Source organism: Bubalus bubalis, chromosome 12 (assembly GCF_019923935.1).
Source record: "Bubalus bubalis isolate 160015118507 breed Murrah chromosome 12, NDDB_SH_1, whole genome shotgun sequence".
NCBI classification, from domain to species: domain Eukaryota; kingdom Metazoa; phylum Chordata; class Mammalia; order Artiodactyla; family Bovidae; genus Bubalus; species Bubalus bubalis.
In genome coordinates, this window is record NC_059168.1 from 72,182,097 (window position 1) to 72,198,987 (window position 16,891).

General features: G+C 50.7%; 1 protein-coding gene across 1 annotated transcript; it reads right to left on the bottom strand.

Moving 5' to 3' along the window:
* Positions 1-1,035: 1,035 nt before the first annotated feature.
* TMEM214 (transmembrane protein 214) lies at positions 1,036-9,403 on the bottom strand. The gene is made up of 17 exons (XM_006046206.4): positions 9,231-9,403; positions 8,032-8,231; positions 7,315-7,465; positions 6,894-7,028; positions 6,566-6,648; positions 6,044-6,149; positions 5,871-5,952; positions 5,491-5,592; positions 4,979-5,120; positions 4,456-4,547; positions 4,125-4,173; positions 3,821-3,934; positions 3,455-3,572; positions 2,856-2,952; positions 2,475-2,643; positions 2,195-2,346; positions 1,036-1,974 (listed from the first exon to the last, which is right to left on the bottom strand). The coding sequence occupies exons 1-17, from the start codon at positions 9,373-9,375 to the stop codon at positions 1,848-1,850; spliced, it is 2,064 nt and encodes a 687-aa protein (XP_006046268.3). The 5' UTR covers positions 9,376-9,403; the 3' UTR covers positions 1,036-1,847.
* Positions 9,404-16,891: the final 7,488 nt, after the last annotated feature.

The following is a 16,891-nucleotide window of genomic DNA, read 5'->3' on the forward strand; positions in this document are numbered from 1 at the left end:
ACCCAAGCTCACCCTGGCTCATTTTCTTAAATTTGTCTTGAATTCAGGCCAGTTACTAGGATTCACTCCTCTTAAGAATTGAACCCATCTGTAACTGACTTTAGGTAAAGAACTGAAGCAATGGAACATGTCTGGGGACCTGTGGACAGTCCTGCCAGCAGGCCTACACTTTGGTCCTTTGTGAGGTGGGGTTTCTTCTTCTGGGAAAAAATGGTCATGGCTGACTGCCACTACAAAAGCAGGCTTCTGCCCAGTGTGGTAAGTTACATCCTAACAAGGAAAGGAAGATGTTCCAGTCCTCAAGACTTCGTGTCAAGATTTTGCTATGCTTGCTACTTGATAATCCCGGGGCTGAAAAATGGAGGCAGCACGTCAGGGCCGCCTGTGAAAGGGAAAGCGGCAGCTGGCCATCGCCCCTGCTAGTCACCTCAGGTGCTCGTGATGGAAACGGAACTCAGCCCATGGACGCTGAAGTGGGCAGTGCAGCTCTAGTACTGCTTACATGCTTTACACACTCAAGGAAAGAACCTTCAGGCGAGAACTGAAAAACCCGTGCCGTTAGCTGACTTATTATAGTCTCAAGTCAAATTAAAAGGGACATGGGTGATAAACCCTTGACTCATGTGTCTCTTGGAGTTCTGAATCTTTCACTCACTGCCTATAAAATGAATCAATTAATAAATGAAGGTCCTGGCAAGGAAGGAGGCATCCTCTGATTGCTGGCCAAGAATTCTTCTAGGACACTCTCCCCGACTTTTCCAGGCATATAAACCTCAAGCTCCCAAGGCAATCTTGGGACACGAATCACAAGGACAAGTGAGATGGTAAGTGAGCAAGTAGGGTGTCTAGAACCCTCGACAAGCCAAACTTTAGAATGATGGAAGCAGGCTTTCCTTGCCAGAAGCTCAACTATGGCCAGAGGCTACAACCTTTGGGAGGGCAGAGGGCCAAAAAATGTGCAGGAGCTCACATTTTGTCATCCTGTCCACAACTGTAGGAATTTCTGTATGAAGAGGCACAGAGGAAAACTAGAAATCAAATCTGTGTCCTTTATTTCATCAAGTGGGCATATCCACAAGCCCATGCTGTGTCCTGTCTCAACAGGTTGCTGGATGATTTCCTGGGCCTGAGGCACATGATGACCTGGGCTCTGCTCTCTAGACAGATGGCAGGGGTGGGCAGCGGAGAAGGGCTGAACACGGAGGCTGAGACCCCCCCAGCACTGAAGGGGGACAGAGAGCAAGGATGTAGGACCATGATGACAGGAGCAGTAGGAGCCTTGAAGGACCTAAGTTGAACATTTTGAGGTGAGAGGCCTCTCCACCCAGGCCTCCATGTCCACGGACAGCCACACCCAGACTGTCGGTAGAGAAAAAGCTGCTGCCACCCACTGTGGTGCTACATTCTTCTAGATTCTTCTAGAAGTCCCTTTTTTTTTTCTGCCGTGGTTAAGGTCTGGGAGCAGGAATCGTTTGTCAGAAGAATGCAGAAGCCACTTCCTGGAGTCCACCTTTTCAAGATGAGTTGTTTGAGGCTTCAAGAATGAGAGAGAAGGAAGTGGAGAACAGAGACAAGAGAGGCTACCAGGCCCAAGGATAGAGGCTGGGAGCCATGTGCAGTCAGTCGGGCAGAGCAGTGGTCAGTGGAGTCGTGGGTTGGAGGCTGAGATACCTCTGGGCTCGCTGCCACCAAACCGGAGAACTGAGGCAGAGGCAGCCTACCACTTGCTGAGGAGACAGAACTTAGGCACCGAGTAACAAAGACTCCTCTGCAGAATTGCCACTCCCTGCCCCAACAGTCTCCAGGGGTCTGCTCCAGACAGAGCCCAGCAGCCAGGGAGGCGGGGCCTACTGCTGGGATATCATGGCAAGTGCCCAGTCCAAGAAAGCCACTGTGGTGTCCTGTAGTCTGAGCCAGGTCCAGTGAGCAGCCTCACTGAGCTGTGTCTTCATGCACTCCCAAGTCACCTCGCCTCTGGGAGGAAAGCAGACATTTTGGGGGTTGGGAAATTGTGATGCGCAATTACTGTGTTAAGTCAAAGAGCTGTAGCTCATATTCACAACCCCGATCCCAAAGTGCCCAAGGGATGCGCAGGGGACAGGGCAGAGCGAGAAAAACAAAAGGGGAGCTGTGTCCCCAGAGAAAGGGCCTGGGGTCACAGGCCTTCTGCTGGAGCCCTGGGGTAGGGTCTCACCTGCATGCCTTGTGGCAGTGCTCCTGGATCTGGGCCAGGGCCTCAAGCAGCATGTGCCACGTAGGCAGCAGGATGCTGTGATAAAGAAACAGGAGCAGCTCCCTCAGAGACCGGAGCAGCTGGTTCAGAGTGTCAGGGAGCTGGGTCTGTAGCTGGACCATGGAGAATGGACGGGTTAGAACGACAGGGAAGGCAGTCCACGTGGGGCTGCACCTTCCCAAGAACACAGCCATCCGGCGAGAGGTCAGAGCCTTCTCTGACCTCTCTGTCTCTGGCTTACCCTCTGGAAGAGGTTGGCGAGGCTGTCACCGAACCAGGCAAGGTGTGAGGCACAGTGGGCAGAAAGGAAGCCGACGGTGGCATTGGTGTGGGCCCAGACCAGCTGCAAGCCAGGCCTCACCACAGTCAGCAGGTGGGAGCCCCAGGCTGGCAATGTCTTCTCCAGCCAGCTGTAGGGGAGACACAGAGAGAGGAAGGTGTCTGGAGTCTCCCAAGCAGGCTGGCCTAAGAACAGCTGGGGCAAGGGAGGCCTTGGGAGGGGAAAACCACAGCGGCTTCCCATTGACTGTCAATGCCGTCACCACCCTGAACAGGCAAGCCCTCTCTCCCACGCCTCCCTCTCCCCTCTAGATCCCCCCCACCCCACCCCCGGAGGTCTCACCTGTAGCCCTGCAGGCTATAGGAGTAGATCTTGGTGCATGCTTGTTGGCCAGCAGGCAAGACACCAGATGACTGAAGCAGCTGGCCAGAAAGGGAGGCTGCGGAGAGGGGGCCTCGGGTGAGTGAGGAGGTAAGCGGGGCAGGGACTGGGGAGGCAGGCACTACAGGCCCCAGAGCAGGCTCAGTGAGGGATGGGCCAGAACTGGACATGCTCACAGGGTCGCAGAGCTGGCTCCACTCTGCTCTAGAGCACGTGTAGAGGGGAGGCCAGGGGAGCAAGAAGGGTGCTGCCAGGTGGAGCTAAGGACTTGGGCATCAGGAAACCTCGAGTTTGAGGGTTAGCCTTTCTACTTCCTAGCTGTGATCTTATGCTAATTGGTAAATCTTTCTGAGCCTCAATTTCCTCAAAAATTAAAAACAAGATACACTACTCAAATAAGACCATGAATATGCAAGCATTTCTACAATGCAAAGCACAAACACATCTGTCAGAAAAATGTCTGTTCTGGAGTGTGTGCAGGGGCGGGGAGTGGTACATCCAGCTCTGTGTCCCCACAAAAAGCCCCTGGCTATCTCCTTTGCCAGCCAATCCCTGCTTACCCTGGAAAGAGCTGTGTGACCGGAAGTCATGGCACAGGAAACCTATGGCAAAGACCAGCACCAACAGAAGTAGCCGTGTCCAGGGCAACCGGAAGCCCCGAGCCTGCTGCAACAGACTCTAGAAGGAGAAGGGGCAGGGAGCAGTGGTCAGAAGGGAGCAGGGCTGGCCCTGGCCTCCTAAGGCAGGCCTCAAGCTCGGCCTTCCACAGAGAGGATCCAGCCCTCTCACTACTCCAGAGGTGGTGGGAGCTCCAGCGGCAGGTGGGGCAGGAATGTCATACAGGTCCAACCCAGGGTGTGCAGAGACTGCGAGAAGAGTCTATGGGTGGTGGTGGGAGGCGAGGGCAGTGGGCTGGGCGCTGGCACCTTGCAGGCCGAGTCGCAGGTGACAACATCCTGATTGCTGCCGCTGCCCTTCCTCAGCAGATCCTGGTTGGTAAGCTTGAAGGACTGAATGGTTTCTTGCAATGACTTCTGCGTCTGTAGAGTAGGAGAAGTCTAGGCTGAGAATGTTACGATTTAGCCCACAAGGGAACCCTGAGCTTCCATTCTGCTTCGTATTCCACACCAGAAGTGCTAATGGAGCACCTTCCCAGAAAGCGGGGCCAGTGGCGGGGGTACGAACTCAGAACCCAGACGAGGCTCAGCCTGCCATGTCTTCCCAGCTCACCTTCTTGGGAATACGCTCCCAGGACCTGAGCAGGTGTTCCAGCAGCAGGCTGTGGGGAAAGCACAATCCTTTCCCATCAGGAGGCCCACCTGGCCCCTCCCGTCCTCCATGGGCCCCAGCTCCTTCAGGCTGAAAGACCCTCCATGCCCTGTCCCCCACCCCCACAGAGGAGCAGCTTCCTGGAAGCCTCCCTGCAAAGCCCCCACAGGTATGAGCCTGAACAACAGTGACAAACATCCCCCTTCTGCTTTTGGACAGGACACACCATGAAGAGTAAATTAAGGTTTCTCTGTGTGGATCAGAGGCAGGTGACCCCCACCCCCCCACCTGCCTGGACTGTGACAGGTGCTTGGGGTAGAGCTGCCGCCAGACACTGGTGCTGAGGGGGTCCACCATCAGGCACTCGGTCAGGCTTCTCAGGAGCTGCACAGGAGATAGAAGGGAGAGACTGCTGGGCCCCGGGCAATGGTGGGGAGTGCTAAGAGCTAACTCCCCCTCTTAGTTAGTGCTAAGTGGGGCCCCCCAGGCAGCACTCCACCCTGAAGGGTGGAGAAATTGTGCCCATACCCTCAAAATCTCCAAGAGGCTATAAAGGGGAGGAAGGGGCTCCTGAGATCAAAATTCGCTTGTCTGCAAGGGACCATGAGAGACTGGTCAGATCTGAACAGGCTGCCTTTTCAGCTCCATTCTTCTGAGGGTGAAGCATAAGGGAGCCAGCAGTTGGCTGTTGGGACCAAGCTGGGGAGGGCGGGGCGGAGAGGGGAGAAAACAGGCTCCCAGTGGCAGGGCCTGTCAGCAGATAGGGACCTTACCCCACCCCAAGAAGGAGAAAGGCACCTCCCACCAGTCCTCACCTCTTTCTTCATCTCCGGAGGGCAGCCAGGGGTGGCTCTGGACAGGAAGGAGGGGAAGTAGGTATGCAGCGTGGATTCCGGCTTTGCCCCAAATGCCAGCACCTTCAGTCGTGGGTACAGCTGACATAGCTGCTCCTGCAGGCTGTGGAGGGGGTTGAGAGGAGAGCTGAGCATAGACTCTAATTGGCTTTGTGTGCTTGTGTCCCTTGCGCCTGCAGCAAAGTCCATACCCTGCCCAAGGTGGTGGTCATGAAGGGCCTTTTAATGGTTCTGCATCTTTCTAGACTCAGAGACTTCTTGGAAAATCTGCTCAGTCATGGGTTCCCTCCCCAGAAAATGCCCACAGGCCAATCACCATGGAGGGCCCATGTAATTCCAAGGGTTCAAAGATCCTATGTACATGCGGGTTGATAATCTCAGATTGAGGGTGGCCGGAGGTGAAGGGACAGATATAGTGTCCTAACCCTCTGCTGGGGTCCTTCACAGAAGGTTGTGCCCTGGGACAGCCCTACCTGGGAGTCAAGGAGTTGTTGGGCATATAGGCAAAGTCCAGAAGTGGGAAGAGGTCCTTGGGGCCAATCATGCCAAAGCCCTTGGTGAGGTTGGGGTGCATCCTGTGGGGGAGGAAAGAAACAGGCTTGTTGGGGAACACCTGCCCTGGCCATGGTCCCAGCTAAGAACATCTAAGAAAAAGGGCATAAACTCCACTCCATCCCCCCAACTTCCTGGCTCCCTCCCTTTCCTTCTTCACCACCACATTCTGACTTGGGAGGAGCTGGTCCTGATGCTTCTTCACATCTATGGAAACCAGAATCACAGCATCCCATTTTGCTGAAATAGCTACCTGAAAACACCCTGGGCCTGCTCTTCCCCTTCACCCCCAATTACTCACAGGAGCAGCCGATCCAGGTATGCAATGGCGAAGGGAGACAGAGACTTGATGCCCAGCACAGGTAGCATAATCCCCAGCCACACTGTGGAGACAAAGGTCAGGGAGGAAGCGTCAAGCCTGGATCCACTGGGGACATTAAAGAGGAACTTCCAGCTCCAAAACCTTTCTTTTACCTCTCAGTCCCTCGGTGAGGTTGGTAAAACCTGCTTGACCCAGGGCCCACATGATAGTCAGACACTTGGATGGTCGGCTCTGGTGGGACCTCAGCAGTTCCAGGAACTGGGGAGACCAGTGAGGGAGGCAGGTTGGGAAAGGGCAAAGCACCAGGAGCACCCCCAAAGCCAAGGAAGAAGACAGAATTCAACTGGGAGAGGACAATGGAGCAGTGTGGTAATGTGGTGGAGTGACTCAGAGCACAGGCTCTGGCACCAGGCTATGGTCTTCACTCACATTTATCACTTACTAGTTGACCAACTTTACAAAGTAACTGACCCCTGCTGTGGCTCAATCTTCTCATCTACAAAATGGGAACAATAGCAGTACCTACCTCATATATGTACACAGTGCTAACGCTGTTAGCTAACTACTTGTCTTACAGGACCTCCCGCATCCCTTAACTGGGTTCAACAGAGTCGATTCTGCCCAGTCTCCCCAGTCCTGGCCTCCCAATGGGCCCATCACAACCCTGAGCTCACCTTGCCTAGGTTCGTGGTGACAATCTTGGGCTTGTCTTGCAGAATGGCCTGGATACAGATGCGGTAACCGTGCAGTGACTCCCCTGGAGATACACATTCTCAGACCCACATATACTTATCAGCACCCCAAACCTGTAATCTCTCTTTCAACAGCTGAGAGCCCAGAACCCAGGCCCAGGGAGTCCTAGCATCCTCCTTCTTTTCCAAGAGTGCTGGAATTAGCATATTTCTCTGCTAAAAGAGAACCTCTTCAGTTACTCTAGAAGCAGAAAAAAGGGGATTAGGTTCCCAAGATAGGACTGGCCTAATTCTCATGGGACCCTCTCACCTGGAGTCTTATCCAGTTCTTGTAGCATGGTGAATAGACAATGGTCGAAAAAGAGCTCCAGGGATCCCGCAGCCTTCGCCAATAGCCCTCGGATGATGCCACGCAGCTCCCGGCTCACCAGGCTGTAGGGATAATCTGGGGTCGATAGTCCTCATATGAGAGCTAGCACCAGAAGCCTCTGCTAGCTCTGAGGCCTCTGCTTTGCTCCCTGAGAACTGTAAGTGAAGGCAGAGGTCACTGCACTGTGGCTGGCATCCTCCCTATTTCAACGAGGCCCAGGAACTTTGAAGCCATGCTAATCTGAGGACAGCTCAAATCACCAGGTAAGTCAGGGCAGTGGGGGGCATGGGGCTCAGTTACTAAGTAATGCGCTTACATACAGCCCTTTCAGAATTTTCTTCAACTCGTCTGGAGAACTAACCGTGAGGATGCTGGCTAAGTGTGGGTTCACTCGGAGGTACTTGGAGCTTGTAGTTGAGATAGCTGGCCAGGTCCTTCAACCACACGGATGGGTTTCCAGAGAACACACTCTGGCTCTTGTCCAGTTCCTTCTGCAGATCTGCCAGGTCCAGCTGCCAGGAACACAGGCCCCTCATGGTAAGTTTTGGGTGTAGAGTAATGGGGTAGAGGTGGGGAAATGGTTGAACTAGGTGGTGGCAGGAAAAACAAAGGGTTTCTGCTTTTCAATGCAAGTATGTGGAATGCCATACTTTTGTTGCATCCAGATCTTCAGGAACTAGAGAACAAGACAATTGTTAACTGCTGATCTCAAGAACTAATACTCTTGGGTCCCTCACATGTTCAAGGGGAGAAACAGAAGACAAGACGGAAAGTGAAAGATCATTCCTTCCTTGGCGGGAGGAACCACAAGCAGTTTTTCTAAACCCTCTGTGTATCTCTGGATTTTCAAGGTTTTCCCCTCACTAATCTATGGTTCTCTATAAACTCATTCCCTTTCTAGCCTAACTGCAGACACTGCATCCCATTGGATTTCCATCCTTTCCTGAAGGCCTCCTCTTAGTCAGCAGTGTCCCTCATCCCACAGGTCCCTCAGGAGCCCATCCCTGTCCCACTTCTTTCATCCTCTCTACTCCTCGGGTCCTCATTCTTCCCCTGCCTAAAGTCTCGCCACACTCACAGCTTTCAGTGCCTCCTCCAGGCTGCGAAAGCGGCCCTGCTTCTGGTTCTGGTTGGTGAGGGTCGCCACCTTCTTAGCCTGCTTCTTGTTCCCCGGTTTCTTAGGCTCCACAGCAGGAGGTGGAACCTGCTCCTTATTCTGCCGCTTCATGATTTTCTCAAAGCCCCGCTCATACAGGGTGCTTGTCGTCTGGATTGGAGCTGGGGTAATGACAGGCAGAGAAAGGAGGGCAGCCCTGAATCAGGAGGGCCTCACAGAAACAGTGGTCCCTCCCCACACACTGGCACTTAATTAATCTCCAGGGAGGAGCCTGCCTCAAAGCCCCTTCTTGCATCCTGCTTAAGGACCCCCTCCTGGTGGTTTCTTTCAGTTACCACAGCTCTTGAGTTCATGGGCTCTTTCAGAGATAAGGCATTTCTTTATTAGGAAATCAGAGTATGGGAAAATTGGGCAGGTGGGTGGTGTCCAACACAGAGGGCTGGCTTTTTTATTGAGTGGCTACCAGTTTGGGAAATCACGGTTTTCCCATCTTGGTTCTACCCCAGTTCCTCTTGGTTCTGATGTGACAACTCTATAATCAACAAGTGGCAAGCTTTCTCTGCTCCTCCAGGAGGCTTTGAGGAAACAGGCACCGCTTGGAATAATACTTGATGGGTGTGGAGATGTGTGTGGTGGATCATTTTCTCCCACTGCCGGGCCTCATGAGCGTCCAGGTCCCCACGCCAACCCCCTACCTGCAGGTTACTTAAGGCGGGGGCCCAGTCTATGATGAACCAGACTGCCTCTCCGCAGCTCCCGGACACCTGTCCGGCAAGGCCAGGCTATAGGGCCCGGGAACAGCTGGCAGGGAGCGTGTGCTGTCTGCTGAGCATCCGAAGACGAGAATCCCGGTCCCCTCTAATAAGTGATCCTGGGGAAGTCGTCTAACTTCGTTGGGACTCAGTTTACTCATCTGAGTGGCGAGGACGGCGACCTCCCTGGCGCTGTCTACCTCTTGTGAGGGTCGAGAAACGCCAGGGGAGCGCCGGCTGAACTGGGAGGTACCAATCCGCAGGAGAGCTCGCGACTCCAGGAGCCCAGGGGTGTTTGGACCCTCTGGGCCCCGGTAGCTGCTCGCTCCCACCAGGGGTGGGGAGGTGGGGGGCAGACCCGGGGCGGGGCGACGGCTACAGGGGGCGGCGGGCCGGGTGGGTACTCACGGGTCAGGTCGTACTTCCACACTCCGTTCGCCTCCCCGAGCGCCCGGCGGTCCCCTCCGCCGCCTTTACCACTGCCGCCGGCCCCAGGCCGCCGCCCCTTCTTCACCACCTCCCAGCGCCCCCCACCCGCAGTCTTCGCCGCCATGGCTCCCACCCTCCCGCCACGGCCGCCTCCCCAAGCTTTCCGGTCCGGTGCGGACGCGCCGCGTTCTGCCACGTCTCCTCGCAGGGCTTCGCGGCGCGTGACGCCACCCACAAGGCAGCTTGGGACTTGTAGTCGTTGGTGTTTGCCGGGTTCTTCCGCTCTAGGGGTGGGCGCGGCGTCAGGAGCCTTTCTCAGCCAAAACAAACAAACAAACAAACAGCCAAGCAAAAGAAGTTGAGATGAGAGGCTACTGCTTTCGGACAACTTTTATTGAGCCAACCAGTCCATCCTAAAGGAGATCAGTCCTGGGTCTGATCAGTCCTTCATTGGAAGGACTGATGTTGAAGCTGAAACTCCAATACTTTGGCCACCTGATGCGAAGAGCTAACTCATTTGAAAAGACCCTGATACTGGGAAAGATTGAAGGCAGGAGGAGAAGGGGACGACAGAGGATGAGATGGTTGGACGGCATCACCGACTCAATGGACATGAGTTTGGGTGAACTCCGGGAGTTGGTGATGGACAGGGAGGCCTGGCGTGCTGCGGTTCATGGGGTCGCAAAGAGTCGGACACGACTGAGCGACTTAACTGAACTGAACGTGGAAGTATTGGGTGACTTGGTGAAAATTTAACTGTTTCTGGTTTTCTTTCCGTTCCAGCTGTGCACGAAGGATGAAATGAAAATTCTCCTCAGCTCCTGGGAGAGTTTGTAGATGAAATGCTCCCTTCCTTCCAGGAAAGTGCTAGTTTTTCTGTTGCTAATGATTAAATTTTGAGTTTAACCAGCTATTAAAAAAAAAAAAAAAGGTATTGTGAAGGAACAAGGAAGAGAGACAGGAGCTTGAGGATTCCTCGCCTTGAGGCAGTGTTTGGGGTCGGGTGGGGCAGGAAGTAGAGAGCGGAGAGTCCTTCGAAAGGAGGCAGAGAAAAGTTTTTGGCCCTGGGACAGCCAGCACTGGGTTTCCCCTTGCGGGCAGTGGGAAAGAAAAGGCTCGGACTCCCTCCACAGCAGTCAGTCCCAAGTCCCAGGTGTGGCAGGGAAGCGATCAAGAACGGAAGACCTGAGGAACTACTTAAGCAGGTTACCTGCTCAGACATCCCCTATCTCTGGAGGTCCCTTGGGCCATGCTTGTTGTATCATGTGAGACCTCAAAACTGGAAGCATGCTGGCAGGGGAGTATGAGTGAAGGTGAACTAGAAGTGATTTATCATGATTAAGGAAATGTGCTATTTCATATGCCCTGCCATGCCAAGTTTTTTTCAGTCCTATCCGACTTCATGCGACCCTATGGACTGTAACCTGCCAGGCTCCTCTGTCCATGGGATTTTCCAGGCAAGAATACTGGAGTGAATTGCCCTCCTCCAGGGGATCTTCCCAACCCAGGGATCAAACCTGCATCTTTTAAGTCTCCAGCATTGACATGATGGTTCTTTTTACCACTAGTGCCACATGGGAAGCTTACTATTTAATGCACACTCCCTCATTTGACTATGAGATTCATACCTGCCATACTGAGGAACAGGCCAGGCAAGCGTTTATAGTAAGAACTAGAGTCCAACTGAAATGGACTGGAATGGGTGAATTTAACTCAGATGACCATTATATTTACTACTGCGGGCAGGAATCCCTCAGAATAAATGGAGTGGCCATCATGGTCAACGAAAGAGTCCGAAATGCAGTACTTGGATGCAATCTCAAAAACGACAGAATGATCTCTGTTCATTTCCAAGGCAAAGCATTCAATATCACAGTAATCCAAGTCTATGCCCCAACCAGTAACGCTGAAGAAGCTGAAGTTGAACGGTTCTATGAAGACCTACAAGACCTTTTGGAACTAACACCCAAAAAAGATGTCCTTTTCATTTTAGGGGACTGGAATGCAAAAGTAGGAAGTCAAGAAACACCTGGAGTAACAGGCAAATGTGGCCTTGGAATACGGAATGAAGCAGGGCAAAGACTAATAGAGTTTTGCCAAGAAAATGCACTGGTCATAACAAACACCCTCTTCCAACAACACAAGAGAAGACTCTATACATGGACATTATCAGATGGTCAACACCGAAATCAGATTGATTATATTCTTTGCAGCCAAAGATGGAGAAGCTCTATAAGGTCAGCAAAAACAAGACCAGGAGCTGACTGGGGCTCAGACCGTGAACTCCTTATTGCCAAATTCAGACTTAAATTGAAGAAAGTAGGGAAAACCACTAGACCATTCAGGTATGACCTAAATCAAATCCCTTATGATTATACAGTGGAAGTGAGAAATAGATTTAAGGGCCTAGATCTGATAGATAGACTGCCTGATGAACTATGGAATGAGGTTCGTGACATTGTACAGGAGACAGGGATCAAGACCATCCCCATGGAAAAGAAATGCAAAAAAGCAAAATGGCTGTTTGAGGAGGCCTTACAAATAGCTGTGAAAAGAAGAGAAGCGAAAAGCAAAGGAGAAAAGGAAAGATATAAACATATGAACGCAGAGTTCCAAAGAATAGCAAGAAGAGATAAGAAGCCTTCCTCAGCTATCAATGCAAAGAAATAGAGGAAAACAATAGAATGGGAAAGACTAGAGATCTCTTCAAGTAAATCAGAGATACCAAAGGAACATTTCATGCAAAGATGGGCTTGATAAAGGACAGAAATGGTATGGACCTAACAGAAGCAGAAGATATTAAGAAGAGATGGCAAGAATACACAGAAGAACTGGACAAAAAAGATCTTCACGACCCAGATAATTGTGATGGTGTGATCACTGACCTACAGCCAGACATCCTGGAATGTGAAGTCAAGTGGGCCTTAGAAAGCATCACTATGTACAAAGCTAGTGGAGGTGATGGAATTCCAGTTGAGCTATTCCAAATCCTGAAAGATGATGCTGTGAAAGTGCTTCACTCAATATGCCAGCAAATTTGGAAAACTCAGCAGTGGCCACAGGACTGGAAAAGGTCAGTTTTCATTCCAATCCCAAAGAAAGGCAATGCCAAAGAATGCTCAAACTACTGCACAATTGCACTCATCTCACACGCTAGTAAAGTAATGCTCAAAATTCTCCAAGCCAGGCTTCAGCAATATGTGAACCGTGAACTTCCTGATGTTCAAGCTGGTTTTAGAAAAGGCAGAGGAACCAGAGATCAAATTGCCAACATCCGCTGGATCATCGAAAAAGCTAGAGAGTTCCAGAAAAGCATTTATTTCTGCTTTATTGACTATGCCAAAGCCTTTGACTGTGTGGATCACAATAAACTGTGGAAAATTCTAAAAGAGATGGGAATACCAGACCACCTGACCTGCCTCTTGAAAAACCTGTATGCAGGTCAGGAAGCAACAGTTAGAACTGGACATGGAACAACAGACTGGTTCCAAATAGGAATAGGAGTTCGTCAAGGCTGTATATTGTCACCCTGTTTATTTAACTTATATGCAGAGTACATCATGAGAAACGCTGGACTAGAAGAAACACAAGCTGAAATCAAGATTTCCGGGAGAAATATCAATAACCTCAGATATGCAGATGACACCACCTTTATGGCAGAAAGTGAAAAGGAACTAAAAAGCCTCTTGATGAAGGTGAAAGTGGAGAGTGAAAAAGTTGGCTTGAAGCTCAACATTCAGAAAACGAAGATCATGGCATCCGGTCCCATCACTTCATGGGAAATAGATGGGAAAACAGTGGAAACAGTGTCAGACTTTATTTTTCTGGGCTCCAAAATCACTACAGATGGTGACTGCAGCCATGAAATTAAAAGACGCTTACTCCTTGGAAGGAAAGTTATGACCAACCTAGATAGCATATTGAAAAGCAGAGACATTACTTTGCCAACAAAGGTTCGTCTAGTCAAGGCTATGGTTTTTCCTGTGGTCATGTATGGATGTGAGAGTTGGACTGTGAAGAAGGCTGAGTGCCGAAGAATTGATGCTTTTGAACTGTGGTGTTGGAGAAGACTCTTGAGGGTCCCTTGGGCTGCAAGGAAATCCAACCAGTCCATTCTGAAGGAGATCAGCCCTGGGATTTCTTTGGAAGGAATGATGCTAAAGGTGAAACTCCAGTTCTTTGGCCACCTCATGCGAAGAGTTGACTCATTGGAAAAGACTCTGATGCTGGGAGGGATTGAGGGCAAGAGGAGAAGGGGATGACAGAGGATGAGATGGCTGGATGGCATCACTGACTCGATGGACATGAGTCTCAGTGAACTCCGGGAGTTGGTGATGGACAGGGAGGACTGGCATGCTGCGATTCATGGGGTCGCAAAGAGTTGGACACGACTAAGTGACTGATCTGATCTAAGAGTCCAACTTCCCACAGGATGAATAGTTTAGGGAGTGATGAATTCCTTTAGGAAGGAGATTAGAGAAGGCTTCCTAACTAGAAATGTGTCCTGAGGAATGGGCAAATAGTCAATGGTTGGGGATTAGGGCAAGTGGAGAGAACAGGCCAGGTGTGTGGACTTGATGTAAGCAAAGGCCTACAAAGGTGGGACACAGCGGGGCCAGTCTGGGAGACTGGAAGTAGTTCAATGTGACAATGCTTCATGGATATTGGAGGTTATGTGGTTGAAAGGGACCTCAGCCCATATGCCAAGGTCCTTGCCTGTCAAATTTTTACTTCTTCCTGCAGATTGTGGGAAGCCAGTAGGAAAATGGCATACCTACTTTTGGAAAGGTAAGTGGGGACAGGTAAAGGATGGGGTGGGCTGGAGGCAGAAAGTAGGAGATAACCACCTCTTGCTGCTTCCTTCTGCCTGCCCTCCAGCCCCTGCAGACCTGACCATCGCTGACTTTGCCTCAGGTCAAAGGGTCAAAGGGTGCTTTTGCCCAGGACCATATTTGAGATAATCATTAATCAATTCATTTTTTTCACATAGTTGGTTTAGCTCTGTTCAGACACTGTCTTCTCTTTGTTCTACCTCTTCTGTGTTACATGTATGGTCACAAAAGTGATACTGATTTTGGAAGAGAAACAGAAAGGGCTTTCCATAGAAGCAAATAAGGGGGTGTTCCATGGTAGAAATATAGAGAAGGGTGGGGAGGGGCTTTATTTCCTGTCTTAGAATAGTCCAGCAGGTCATCAGTTGTACCTTGGCACCTATGGGATAGAAGTCATTCACTTACTTATCCAGTAGCATTTCCTAAGCCCTTTCTGTACCTAATAAGCACTTAGCACAGTGGTAGGTGGGAGCTAGAGGACACATGTCACTTGCTTGAGAGAAACTTGAGAAACCTGTATGGGAGACAGACGAAGCAGAAAAATTGTAATTCACCATCTTAAATGTTCCAGAGTTTGGGGAGGAGGCAGTGGCTTTACATCCTGGAGCTCTAGGTCTTCAAAGAGCAACTTAGACACTAGCCATGAAGGGTGGGCTTGGGCAGGTACCCATTGGGTAAGAGGGAAGAATCAAAAGACTGGGTCAAGTTTGGGATGGACATGTACTGCTATATTTAAAATGGATAACCAACAAGAACCTACTGTATAGTACGTGGAACTCTGCTCAATGTTATGTGGCAGCCTGAATGGGAGGAAGTTTGGAGGAGAATGGATACATGTATATGTATGGCTGAGTTTCTTCGCTGTTCACCTGAAACTATCACAACATTGTTAATTGGCTATACCCTAATACAACATTTTTAAAAGTTAAAAAAAAAAAAAGACTGGGTCAAAGAGGATGGGTGGCTGTCTGGTGTGGGGACAAGAACAGTGAACTCATTGAAGCAGACTGATCTACTATATTGGTTTCCTATTGCTGCTATAAGAAATTGCCACAAACTTACTGGCTTAATACAACACAAACTTCTTGTCTTATAGCTCTGGAAGGCAAAAGTGTGTCAGGGTCTCACTTGGGTAAAATATGGTATCCATAGGGCAGTGGTCCCTTGTGGAGACTCTAGGAGAGAACCTGTTTCCTTACCTCTCCCAGCCTCAAGGCTGACCAAATTCCTTTGATCATATCTCCCATCTTTAAAGCCAGCAGCGATGGGTCAAGTCCTCCTCATATGGCATCACTCTGACCTCTTGCCCCGCCCATCCCAATTTTATGGACTCTTGGCAATTACACTGGGCCCTTCTGGATAATCCAGGATACCCTCATTTTAAAGTCAGGAGATTAGCGATTTAATTCCATCTGCACCTTAATTCCCCTTTGCCATGTATTAATAACATATCCACAGGTTCTGAGGATTATAATGTGGACATCTTTGGAGGGAGGCGTTATTCTGCCCACCACACCCACTTAACCATCAGGGTGAGGTCCCAGCCTGAAGATGAACGCTGGGCATCACAGAGAAACTACCTTCTCCTTTTACTGTATCTACCTGGAATAGCCTTTAAAATTAGGCAGAAGAATTAAAAATGGTAAGATTTAAAAATCCCTAAGATAAAATCATAATTTTAATCATAAAAATAAAAGCAGGCTAGGAACTTGGAGGAGAAAATCAGGAGAATAAGGAGAATAAATTCAAAAGTCTCTGTATGTGGGAGTATGAGTCAAATGGAGAAGGTGAAGTGAATGAGGGATGAACAGACACAGTTTGCTTATTTCAGGTTTCTAACGAGTCAACTGGAGAAATGCTGGTGGTCTGGAAGGAGGGTCTTGGAGCAGGGCCGCGGAAGAAACAACATCCCAGCAGTGTCTTGGGCACACTCAGGATGGTGAGGAAACATCTACCACGGCTGGTCAGAAGCTAGAGGAAAATTTCTGGAGGTCACACCTGTGTGGTCTTTGGGGATGAGCACAGAACAATGACTCAGGAGGTCTCAATTCTAGTCCAGGTTTTTACCACTTTGAGCAAATCATGTCACATGTAGGTCTCAGTCCTTTCCCCAGTAAATAAGGGGCTGTTCTAAAGGGCAACCAAGGCTCTGTTTAAACGGGCCTGGTACCCACATTCAGCTAAGTGCCCTTGGTCCCTGTTGGACCTTCAGGACACTGGTTATCATGGCCCTTGGCCTGCACGCACCAGGAATGCAGGGCTGTGCAAATATGATGGGACAGAGTTTCCAGCTCCCGGCTCCCATGAGAGCCTGTTCTGTGGAAGGAACCCCTTGGACATTGCTTTCCTCCTGGGCTTCAGTGCTTAGAGCCCTTGCTCTTTGTAACCCACTCAGCTCTGTCACGTGAGCCCTTGTCCCCATATGGACTACTGACATTGGATGTGTGGACTTTGACAAGGGTGGTGGACAGTATGCGGTCATACTGGCCCAAAGGGGACAGAAACGAGGCACCTCTCAGCCAGGCCCCCCTGCCACCCGACAGCTGCTTGGCTGGGTTGCCCATTATCACAGCCGTGGTCCTGAATTCTGTTCCTCTTCAGGGAATGGGAGTTCAGGCCTCCGTGCCTCCCCTTAAAGCCCTGGTACCAGCGTTGGGAGATGGGGGCTGGGTCAAGCCAGTGAAGCTTTCTGGGCCTGGGGGAGGATGGCAGTGGTGTTGTACCCCATGGCTATCACCTCCAGGGAGGGGGTCGCTCAGAGAAAAGCGCTGAGTCCCAGGCTGTGGCTCAGTTGAGGGAGACATAGTA